The sequence below is a fragment of the Pongo abelii genome, chromosome 9 (genome assembly GCF_028885655.2).
Source record: "Pongo abelii isolate AG06213 chromosome 9, NHGRI_mPonAbe1-v2.0_pri, whole genome shotgun sequence".
In the NCBI taxonomy this organism is placed as follows: domain Eukaryota; kingdom Metazoa; phylum Chordata; class Mammalia; order Primates; family Hominidae; genus Pongo; species Pongo abelii.
In genome coordinates, this window is record NC_071994.2 from 6875156 (window position 1) to 6887071 (window position 11916).

The window sequence follows — 11916 nt, forward strand, 5'->3', positions numbered from 1 at the left end:
TGCCAGGGCGGACCGTCTTTATTCCTCTCCTGCCTCAGAGGTCAGGATGGAGATCTGGCAGGACCTGCAGTGGGCCCTAGTCATCTGTGGCAGCAAAGGTGAAGGGACTCAGCTTGTAGCCTGTGCCCGAGTAGAACTTGTTCTGGAATTCCACCCTGGGGGTGAGAAGCGGAGGGGTTGGTGAGGGGAACTCCCGCCTTGAGCAGCCCAGGCCAGGGGGTGGTCGCTCACCAGTGCAGCCGCAGGGCGTGCAGGAAGGCCGAGAGCCCCTCCATCACCAGCAGGATGGCCACGGTCAGCACAGCAAAGACGGCAAAGATGGGGACCAGCGCCGCAGCCGCCACGCCCACCTCCCGGCCCAGGCCCAGGCCTGTGCGCATCACCATGGCCCACAGAACCTCGGACAGCTCTACGAGCAAAGGAGGAGACAGTGAGGGCCAACGGCAAGTGGGTGCCTGCCAGCCCCCTACCTACCTGCCGCAGCCTGAAGCCCTCCCTGCACGGGAGGCCGGCCAGGGACCTCCTTGGACAGTCCCACTTTACAGAGGGGAAACTGAGGCCCAGAGAGAAGCAACCCGCCCAGCCAGCAGCGGTATGTGAGAAGCCAGGAGCCGGGGCCAGCCGTCGGTGGCCAGGTCACTCACGGGCGTGGGCCAGGCTCAGGGCCCACAGGCGCAGGTAGGAGGCGGTGTTGGAGATGCAGCCCAGGCAGAACTCGATGGTGTGGATGGCCTGGTGCATGAGTACCTCGGAGGGAACGAGCTGTGGGGCGGGTGCAGTGAGGGCCAGCGGGGCCTCAGCCGTCCCACCCCCAGGAAGGCACCGCGCCCACCTCGGCCTCCTCTTCGTCATCCAGGCCCCCTGCCTTTTCCTCATCGGAGCTCCAGCCATTCACAGATGCGTCGGGCAGGTCCAGCAACGCGGCCTTGTTTTCCTCCTGGGGCATGAGCAGGCAGTGTTGGCAGCACTCCAGCCCCAGGAGGTTCCCCCGCCACCCGCCAGGCCTGCTCCTGGCCACTCAGGAGTCCGTGAGGAAGCGAGGAGTCAGGGACACACCGGACAGTGGCCTCTCCCCCCAGGCAGCCCCCTACACCTTAGGCCCCGGTCCTACCTGTTGACCAGTGGGCCTCCTCCGCAGGTGGCGGCGGCGGCGGCGCAGCAGGTGCAGGGGTGTGCCAAGCAGCAGGACGGGCACCATGGCCAAGGCCAGGACCACCAGCGTGGCCTGGACCACCTCCTGCCAGGGAGAGGGCGAGAGTCAGGGCGCCCCTGCTGTGCACACCTGCACAGGAACTTGAGTGACAGCAGTCACAGGGCCCAGAGAGCCCGCGGTCGCTCCTCCCTCCAGGGCCCCTGGGGGCTCCGTGCCCTCACTGAATGAGGATTTGGCTCCATAAGGACTCCTGAGGGAAGGGACCCAGGTTCCCAGCGCCACTTGTGCCACCTGCTAAAGATGCACACTGTCGCCTCTGACGGCCTTGTTTGCACGGCCCGGGGCCTGCATCCCCATTTCTCGGACAAGGATCTTGCAGCTCCCAGTGGCCCAGTGACCGCGGGGTCCCCATGAGGCCGTGTGAGCCCGGCCCCCACCAGCCGCAGCCCACCTGCCGGGGGTAAAGCGGCCTGTTGGTGGGGCTGTGGGAGAAGAGGAACATGTTGATGAAGTGGATGAGGATGCTGGGGGCCGAGGCGGTGCTGCCAGCCCAGACACGCAGCCACTTGTAGATGACTAGGAAGACGAGGTAACCGAAGAGTCCCAGCAGGAAGGTGAGCTCCGGCAGCGTCTCCAGCAGCAGCCGGTGCCTCTGGCCAAAGTGCCTGGCGGACAAGAGGAAGGCGTGCTCACTGGGGCCCACTCTGGCCTGCCAGCCTCCCGTCCCCCGGGCAGCCTTGGCCCTCACATGTGGTTGAAGACTCCGAGGACCACCCCAAAGGCCATGTGCACGACGCCCAGGATGACGGACATCTTCATCTTGAAGGAGTTGAGGAAGCTCAAGTGGTTGGCAGCCAGGCTCCAGATCTAGGGTGGCAGCAGGGGCGGGCTGGACTCAGGGGCCCCCTGGCCATCACTGCCAGGAAGTCCCCGGCCCAAGTCACTCTCTCACCACCCTGTTTTCCCCCTCGGAGCCTGCAGCCTCATCCATCACCCACCCACCGACGGGCAACAGAGCGCAGATGGGCCAGCTGCCACGGAGCCAGCCTCGGTGACCTTGGGCATGACCTCTGTGCCTCAGTCTCTTCTTTAGGTGAGGACACTGCTAACGTGAAGCCCACAGGGTTGTTATGAGGTTCAAATAGAAAATCAGGCCGGGTGCAGTGGCTCACGCCTGTAATCCCAGCACTTCGAGAGGCTGAAGCAGGTGGATCACATGAGGTCAGGGTTCGAGACCAGCCTAGCCAACATGGTGAAACCCTGTCTCTACTAAAAATACAGAAATTAGCCAGGCATGGTGGCAGGCGCCTGTAATCCCAGCTACTCAGGAGGCTGAGGCAGGAGAATTGCTTGAACCCGGGAGATGGAGATTGCAGTGAGCCAAGATCACACCACTGCACTCCAGCCTGGGAAACAGAATGAGACTCCATATCCAAAAAAAAAAAAAGATAAAAAAGAAAATCATTTCCACAGAGGGTTGGGAACAGCACTTGGCACAGTGCAAGCTGCAGACTGGTTCCTGTACGGTCTCGCTTTGCCTCTGCACACTCAGGAGACTGGTTCCTGGCTGGTCTGGCTTTGCCTCCGCACACTCAGGGGACTGTGATGCAGGCTCTGCAGGGCAGGAGGCTTGTCCGCCTCTTGTGCTGAGGAAAGGGCCTGGCACACAGGAGTGCTCAGCGACAGCGCTGCAGGACGGCTGAACCAAGGGGAGCCCCAGGCCCCACTCCCAGCTGCCTTCACCACCCACGGACACTCCATCCCAGGACTCACAGGGTCGATGCCAAAGGGGTAGGGTCCCAGGAAGACACCGGTGACGTTGGGATCCAGGGTAAGCATCGTGTGCTGGGCCAGGAACGCATCACTGCGGCAACGGAGGGCAGGGTGGTCAGGGCTGCGGGTGCTGTGGGGCCCCCGGCTGGGCTGAGGCCCGGGCCTCACCTCCAGCCAGACTGGTTGGCCATGGCGGCCACACTCCAGCCCGAGGGGAAGATGCTGGTGGCACGACTGAAGCACTCGTTGTAGATGAAGCCAGTGTAGATGGAGAACAGGCCCATGAGCAGGAGCAGGTAGCGGCCCCTGAAGAAAGTCTGCCAGATCTGGGGGGCAGCGGTGTGGTGAGGGACTGCCTGGCCCTGCTACCCTCATCAGGACCCCAGCCCGGCCCCTCACCTCGTTCTGCGTGGCCTTCACAGCTGGCCGGTTCTCCGCAAGCACCATGGCCAGTGCGAAGAGGAACATGAGCAGCCCGTGGCCCACATCCCCGAACATCACAGCAAACAGGAAGGGGAAGGTGATGATGGTGTAGGGAGCTGTGGGCAGAGGTGGGTGAGCTGGGAACCCCCGAACACACCGGCATCTGCCTCCCGGCCCAAGACGCCACGGAGGCCCTGCTGGCCTGAAGTCAAGAACCCACCACTTAGCAGCCGGGCACGGTGCCTCACGCCTGTAATCCCAGCACTCTGGGAGGCCGAGACGGGGTGATCACCTGAGGTCAGGAGTTCGAGACCAGCCTGGCCAACACGGTGAAACCCTGTCTGTACTAAAAACAGAAAAATTAGCTGGGCACGGTGGCAGGTGCCCGTAATCCCAGCTACTCAGGAGGCTGAGGCAGGAGAATCATTTGAACCCGGGAGGCGGAGGTTGCAGTGAGCTGAGCTCGGGCCACTGCACTCCAGCCTGGGCGACAGAGCAAAGATTCTGTCTCTGAAAAAAAAAAAAAAAAAAAAAAAAGAACCTACCACTTAGGAGCTGTGTGACCTTGGCCCAGCCACTTAACCTCTCTGAGCCTCCATTTCCCCATCTGTAAAATGGAGGTAACACCAGGCCACTTCATAAGGTCTCTGCAGACAGCGCCCGCCAGCTGCTGGAGCCACAGGAAGTTAGCAGCTTCAGCTGTTGCTGTTCCCAGAGCCCCACACAGAAGCCAGAGAGGACAGGGAGCCTCAGGTGGCCCCAGCTGGCACATGGCAAGTTCTGGGAGGCCGAGCTGGTCGCTTCAGCTCTGAAGTCTCAACTTCCCATCAGCAAAATGGGAACAAGTCCTCATTGGGGGCAGGAGGACCCCAACAGACACACTCTGTCAGGGGCTGTGTTGTGACCCCAAAAAAGATACACTGGAGTCCCAACCCCCAGGAACTCCAGATGTGACCTTCTTTGGAGACAGGGGTCCTTACAGAGGTCACTGGGTCAAGATAAGGCCATTACAGTGGGCCCTAATCCAGTGTGCCCGGTGTCCTTATGAAAAGGAACATTTGGACCCACATAGAAGGAGAACAGTGTGTGAAGATGAGGACGGCCGCTCCAAGCCCAGGAGAGAGGCCGGGAACAGATCTTCCTGGACAGCCTCAGAAGGAGCCCCTCCTGCCGACAACACCTCATCATCTTTTGCTTTTTTAAGATGCAAGGTCTTGCTATGTTGCCCAGGCTGGTCTCGAACTCCTGGACTCCAGAGATCCTCCTCCCACCACAGCCTCCCAAAGTGCTGAGATCACAGGCATGAGCCAGTGCCCCCGGCCCCTGCTGACACCTCGGTCTTGGACTTCCAGCCTCCAGGACTGTGGGACCGTGTCTGCCTCTTAAGCCACCAGCCTGTGGCGCTTTGTTACAGCTTCCCTGGCAAACACACTGCCCTGAAGGCTGGTGCTTTGAGCTGGCAGCATTCTATCCGCCGCAGGCCTCCAGCCGATGCTCTAGCTGCACCAGCCTCTGCCCACGTGCAGGGGAATCCTGGTGGGGCCCAGATCCAGCCCCGGGACACTGGCCCTGCAGGAGCAGCAAACCCCCCAGTGCCCCCAGTGACACTGAGTGGGGGCCCGGCCCATAGCATGGGTGTGACGGGAGGGGACTTGGTCACAGGTCAGGAAGGGGCCCTGCCTCACCCAGTGGGCAAGAGTCAGGGTGCTTGGGCCCCCAAGGGGCTGTGTGGGCGGATCACATGAGGTCGGGGGTTCAAGACCAGCCTGACCAACATGGTGAAACCCCATCTCTACTAAAAATATGAAATTAGCCGGGTGTGGTGGCGCATGCCTGTAATCCCAGCTACTTGGGAGGCTGAGGCAGGAGAATCGCTTGAACCTGGGAGGCGGAGGTTTCAGTGAGCCGAGATCATGCCACTGCACTCCAGCCTGGGTGACAGAACGGAGACTCCATCTCAAAAAAAAAAATAAACTGTTCGACCAAACCAACCACACCAGAGGCTGCCCCTGGCTCCAGCTTGCAGCCTCCAATGGTCACTAAGCTTCCCAACATTCCTCTGAGGTTGGCGCTATTATTTCCATTTTGCAGGTGAGGCAGCTGAGGCTCAGAGAAGCTAAGAAATGTATCAAAGTAGGTGAGATGGGCTTCCAACCTGGGCCATGCCCACCACACAGCCTCTGTTCTTTGCACAAGCCCATGCCGGCTCCCTTGTAAACTCAACAAGGGGGAGTTGGCTGGGGGCCCACATAAAGCCTCACACTGGCTGCAGAGCCCAACAACCCCTCGAGAGTGATGGGATGTGTGCCCCTCATCCCAGGAGGGCAGGCCAGGCCCAGGATGGAGACACCTCCCCGTCAGGCTCACACCCACCCAGTGGGGCAGCTGAGCCTCCCAGGACACGGGTAAGGGCGCCATGGCTCTCACCGGGGTTGACCTCCTGGTAGCGGCCCACGCCATAGGCGTCCACGATGCCCTGGAAGCTGGCCGTGAAGCGGTTGGTGCGGATGAGTGTGGGGGGCATGTCCCGGCAGGGGATGCGGTGAGCCACGGCGCTCACTCCCTCCTCCATCTGGGTGCCAGGGCAGAGACAGACCAGACCGGTGGTGGGGGCCTTCAGGGACTCTGGGATCCCCAGCCAGGCCCAGCTGGAGATGCAGAGCCCTGTGAGGGTTCACTGGGCAGCCCCTTCCCCCCTCTCTGATGTGGGATGATCAGCCCCGCTCTGCCCTGGTGGGGGCCCAAATACACCACATGGATTGGCAATTGCTTGGGAAAAGCAAGTGTGCTGCCTCCTAGGGACGGCCCAGGAGAAGGAGCCCAGCCTCACCCGCAAGCACCTGCTGTGCGCAGCGGGTGACCCCCGGAGGCAGGGGCATCACACGGGTTCCACAGACCATGAGCAGGCCTAAGGTCACAGCGGGGCCTGGATTGGAATGAAGCTTCTGACTTTAAAACTACCCCGTGCAGCCTCCAGGGACTCAGGAAAGTCAGGGTAGAGCTTGCTGGGCCAGGGCCATCAGGGCAGACTCCCTGGAAGAGGTGGGCCATGGAGGAGGCTGGGAGGAGAAGGAGCCCCTGGGCAAAGCCCAGGTGCAGGAGCCAGAGGCTGGAAGTGAGGCAGAAACGCCCCGGCCTGGTAGGAGGGGCGGGTGGGGAGGGGGCGAGGTCTTGGGTAGGAGGGGCGGGCGGAGAGGGGGTGAGGCCTCAGGCTGCTCACCGAGCTGTCCCGCAGGGCCTCCTGCAGGGCGGGCAGGTCTCGCACAGAGCACCAGGCCTCGGCAATGAGGCACTTGTGCGTGGTGCTCACGCTGCACTGGTTCAGGGCCAGGTACACGGCCTTCATCTTGTGGACCTGCACCTGTCCCGGTGGCAGCAGCTGCAGCACCCGGCCCAGCACCTGGATCAGGAACCGCTCCGTCTCCCCGAGGACCTGCGCCAGAGTGGGCAGTCAGCGGGGGCTGGGCGGGCAGGTGGGGCGGCTGGGCCGGGGGCACCCACCTCCTGCACCCACCTCCGGGAGGCCAGGCCAGGGCACCCACCTCCTACACCCACCTCCAGAAGGCCGGGGGCACCCACCTCCTACACCCACCTCCGGGAGGCCGGGGGCACCCACCTCCTGCAGCTCCTGACTCTGCTGCTGCAGCTGCTGCAGGGCCCCGTGGCGGGCCTCCTCCTGCTCCAGAAACGGGAAGACGTGGCAGTGGAAGCTGGAGGGAGGATGCGCTGCGTGAGGGGCCCGAAGGACACAGCTACGAGACCCTGAGTCTGAAGGGAGCTCATGGGGATGAGTCGTGATAGGGCGGGCTGGGAGGTGACAGCAGGGGCCTCGGGAGCGGGGCAGTGGGGCGGGTGCTCCCGGTGACTCACCAGTCCGTGATCTTGCGGATCTTCTGTCCGATCTGCTCGCCCCAGTAGGAGATGAGGAAGGTCATCCACGTGGCTGGCTCGCCCTGCAGAGCAGGCTCAGTTGACTCCGGGGTCCCGCTCTGCCCAGGACCCCCCAGCCCAGCGCCAGCTGCTCACCGTTACGGGGTGCTCCAGCGGCTGCTCCAGCTCCCTGAAGCTGGCGATGAGGAAGCCGCGGCAGGCCCTCCAGAGCAGGCGCTCTAGGGCAGCGGCCTTGTGGGGCTCCACGGCACCTGCCACAAAGCTGGCGGCCACGGTGCTGGGCAGGGCTGCTCCAACCTCCCGCCCTGCATCCCCCACCAGGCCCCCCGGGCAGGACCCTGCCCAGCACAGGCAATCGGGCAATTGGGCACACTGGCCCTGCCCACAGGGGAAGGCAGGAGGCCTCCCGGGCAGGACCAGAAGAGGAGAACCCCCCAGGGCCAGGGCTTGGGACTGTGGGAAGTTCCGGGCCTGAAGGAGGAGGCAGGGGCAGCCTGGGGAGAGCACTGGACAAGGAGTCGGAGCTCAGCCTGGCCCAGCCCAGTGACTGGCCAGGGGTTCTGGGCTGGCCAGAAAGGGCATGAGGTCATCCCTCACTCACTTGACCCTCAGGTCCTGGTGCGGCCCCCCGGGGGCCTGGAGCAGGGGCGTCCTCTCTGAGGCCCCATCTGTGTGGGCAGCTGCCAGCTAGGAACCCAGAAGCACCATGAGCCCCGGGCCGGACAGCCCCTCCCCAGCCCCCCAGTCTCCTGCCTGGGCGGGAGCTGACCTGAGGTTCATGGCCCTGGCCCAGCACGGCGGCGTGGAGCTGCAGCTGGTGCAGCTGGGCCCGCAGGGCCTGCTGGTTGCCCCGCACATCCCGCAGCTCCTGGGCCAGGCGCTCCGTCTCCTCCTGGATGCGCAGCAGGTCCCGAGGTGGTGGTGCCGGCAGCCTCCCCTCAGGCGGGGGCAGGACCAGCCCAGCCCGCCGCACCTCCTCCTGCAGGAAAGCTGGGCACAGAGGAACGGGAGTGGGGTGCAGTCGAGGTTGTCTCAACAGCTGAGGACCCCACCTGCTGCCCCAAACTCCATCGGCCACCAGCTGCTGGATTCACCAGGCGGAGGCGGCCGGAAAATCCCGGCCAAACTTCCATCCAGAAGCTGTGCTCCCCTCCCTCTGAGCTCAGGTCTCGGCCTGCTCTCCCTCCCCAGTCCCTTGGCCACCACTCAAAAGAGGGCCTGAGGTCTCCCCACAGGCTGGCCCTCGCGCTGCAGGGCGTGGGACCGGAGCTGGCGTTGAGTCCTGTGTCTGCCTGATCGTTGAAAAGCTGTAAACTGCACCAGCAAACACAAAACCCAGCCTGCCCCATGCCCCTGCCTTGGTGCCCCCACAGGCTCCTCCTGAGAGGGGCTGCCCAGGGCAGGGGTCCCTTTTGCCTGCTCCTTGGGGGTACCCAACCCTAGATTCTGGGCCCCCCCCACCCCAGCCCAGCTGTAGAGGAGAAAGCTGTCTGTGCCTCTTCCCTGCTTAGAAACCCGTGTGGCTTCCTGGCGCCCACAGGACGAAGTCCTGGGCTCTTATGCTGTATTCGAGGCCTCCCCAGCCAGCCCTGCCCTAGGCCCTCTGCTCAGCCCACACAAGGCAGCCACCTTCGCAAAGCACGCTTCACAGATCCCAGCTGCTCTGTCTTGGCCCTGCAGGGCCCTGCATGTACCTCCCTTCTCTGCCTTCCACCTGGCAAACCCAGACTCTTCCTTTCAGATCAAACTTGGCCCATGCCTCCTCCAGGAAGCCTGCCTGGAATGTAGGCCTGGGACCAACTCACTGAAGGTCTTCTCCAGCTCCTCGCAGCGCCGAACATCAACCACAAAGCGTCTCTGGAAGGCGCTCACCGAGGCGTTGAGCTGTGGGTGCCACACGGAGGGGTCAGTGTCCCAGGAAGGGGGTCAGGGAGCTCCTCACCCTAGAGCCCAGGCCTGACTCTCCCCAGGCCTTAGCTGCCTCCTCCAGAAAGGTGTGGAGTGCCCTGGGAGCCACAAGACGCAGATCAGAGCACAGACCAGACCCCATGCCCCGGGAGGGCATGGGGAGGAGCCAGCTCACGGGCCTCAGCCGCGGGCTTCCCATGAGCAGCGCCCATGGCAGGGGCCGCTGGGGTTCAAATGGGGCCAGGGCCCTATGGTGGGGGGCGGTCCCCATCCTGGACCGGCCTCCGGTCTACCCTTGGCAGTAGCCCCCTTCCCACGCCTGCCCACCCGACTCACGTCTCTGAACTCCACGAGGCCCAGCTCGCCCAGCCGACTCACGCAGCTGTAAGCGGCAGCTGTGGGCAGAAAGAGCTGGACCAGGGCCACCTCCTCGCTCCGGAACATGGAGCCCATGGTCCTGTGGGTGGACACGGATGGGGGCCAGTCAGGGGCGGACCACAGACAGTTCCCAACCACGGGCACCTGTGCACCTTCACTCACTGAATCCTGGAAGCTGCTGCTACCACCCCCATCTGACAGAGGTGGAAACTGAGGCCTGGGCAGGCTTGATGCGGTGCTGAGGTCACGCAGAAAGTAAGCAGTGGGACTGGGAGACCCCGAAGCCCACCCTCAAGCTGACCTCAAGCTCTCTCCTGGCTTGCTCTGCCCATGGGGACCCCCGCCCCTACCTCCAGTGTCTCCCAATGACGCCGGCTCCACCCCCACCTTCACTCTGGCCTCCCTCCTCTCGGGCTGCCCTCACCCTAGACAGGACCCCACTGGCCCAGGCACTTAGGCCCAGGGCTGCCCCGGGGGTGGCTGGAGCCCTCCCTGCTCCCTGTGGGGCTGCATTTGCTGAGTGGTAGGAGCGGGCATCTCCACCGGGTACCCTGGGGCTAGCCAGGGAGCACTGCTGTGGGGCGGGGCCATCCCCTGAGGCCCGGGCCGCCTGGCAGCAGCCGCAGCCTTCCAGGTGTTGAAACCAACAAAAGTGAAACTGCAGAATGGCGGGGAAGGGCCCGGGGCCTTGCTCAAGGCTGATGCGGGGTGGGGGCGGGTGCCAGGCCACCTCCAACCCGCCCTGGATGCTGGGGCCCCTCCAGCTCCAAAGCCACTGCTCTCGGGGCCCAGGGCCCCTCTGTGGGACTCAGTTGCTTAGCTCGAAAATTACGGGGAGGGGACAGGCCTGGTCAGGGCCCCGCCTGCCCAGCCAGTCACTTCCTCCCTTGGGTCTGGTTTACTTAACTCTAAATAGGGAAACGCAGCCCCAGCCTAGGAAAGGAGAGAAGGAGGGAACGAGGGAACACTGAGCAGATGGCCCAAGGCTGCAGGTGGGCAGGGCAGGGGGCAGCGGGGCTGGGTTCCATCCCTAAGGACCAGGCCCGGCCACAGGGCAGAGGGACTTGGAGCCCAGGCTGAGATTGGCTGTGTGACCTTGGGCAAGTCTCTCACCCTCTCTGGGCCTCTACTTCCTCTTTGGGTGAATGGGACATGGCACCCCTGACAGAGACAGGATCTAGGGAGGTGACAAAAATAACCAGAACCCCCACTGAATCCCTTCATCCACACGACCTCACACTAATCCCTGGGGGGAGAAATCCTTGGGGAGAGGCGCTGTGCCTTTGTTTTATGCAGGACCCCACTGACACTTGGAGAGGTAAAGTCCAATGTTACGTGCCCAGCACAAAGGGTGAGCTCGGAGGAGGGTTGCCGTCTGACCTGGCTCCCTTTGGGGCTGTGCTGGCCAAATAAGGGGGTGTGGGGAATCAGCTCTGGGGATCTGGGGAGGGGTCACCCCTGGCTCAGGGCCATCAGGGCTCCCACAGCCACTATGCCGAGGGCTCGAGGGCTGGGCTCCTTCCAGCACTTCCCAGGGGGTGGGGGAACAACCTGTAATGGGCGGGGGGAAGGGTGTGGGGACGTGATCAGCCCCCGCGCCTGGCATGTGAGGCTCCACTGGCTCACCCCCTACCCCTGTCCCCCTTGGTCCCCGCTCTAGCCAGGGGTCACCCAGCTACTTTTATGGTGCAAATGAATACGCCTCCATCCTGCGGCCCTGGGGTCCAGGCCCCAGCCCACTCCTCACCCTGTGCCCCTTTCCTGGCCCCTCATAAGGCTCCTCCAGGAACCCACCAGGTCTCTCCGCACCTCTGCCCTCCCCTCCAGGTGACGGGAAGGCAGTAGGAGAGGGTCTGGCGCCCCCTCCATTCCAAATGGGGTGGGCTCTGGAGTCAAATGACCCAGCTGGTCTCCAGCTCTGACACTTCCTAGTTGTGTGGCCTCAGCTTCCCCATCTGTAGAATGGGTCCCTCCCTCCAAGGAAGAAGCAGTGGGGAAAGCTCCGCGCACACCAGGCCCGGGAACGCTGGGCTCTGTTGGCCAACACCCCATCCTTCTCCTCCTCCCTTGGGGATCCTCCGTGGCCCCCCGCAAGGCCTGACACCCGGCAGGGTGGCGGGCTGAGCTGCATTCACGGAACCAACTGGGTGGGGCGCCAGGATCCCCTCCCCGGGGCAGGGGGAAGAGGGTGGACAGGAAGAGCTGGGGCTCCGCAGACCCCGGCGGGGGCACTCACCCCGGGTGTGCTGCGCGCCGCGCCTCCGCTGCTGGCTGCCCCGCTCCGCGCACGCCGGGCGGGACTCAGAACTGCACTCCCGCCCGCCCGGGACTTGGCGCCGCTCACTCCTTTCCGGGCAGGCGGGACGACGGGGAGGGGCCAGGGACGCCCC

The 11916-nt window shown here is 63.9% G+C and overlaps 1 protein-coding gene across 1 annotated transcript; it reads right to left on the reverse strand.

Moving 5' to 3' along the window:
- On the reverse strand, window positions 1–11916 carry TCIRG1 (T cell immune regulator 1, ATPase H+ transporting V0 subunit a3). Its single transcript, XM_024255882.3, has 20 exons — window positions 11763–11916; window positions 9485–9605; window positions 9046–9124; window positions 8010–8230; window positions 7842–7927; window positions 7376–7502; window positions 7220–7302; window positions 6966–7059; window positions 6570–6782; window positions 5777–5921; window positions 3326–3465; window positions 3095–3252; window positions 2927–3017; window positions 1902–2020; window positions 1605–1818; window positions 1112–1237; window positions 833–937; window positions 645–762; window positions 232–409; window positions 1–155 (listed from the first exon to the last, which is right to left on the reverse strand). Exons 2-20 carry the CDS (start codon window positions 9599–9601, stop codon window positions 77–79), a joined length of 2493 nt encoding a protein of 830 aa, XP_024111650.2. The 5' UTR covers window positions 9602–9605; window positions 11763–11916; the 3' UTR covers window positions 1–76.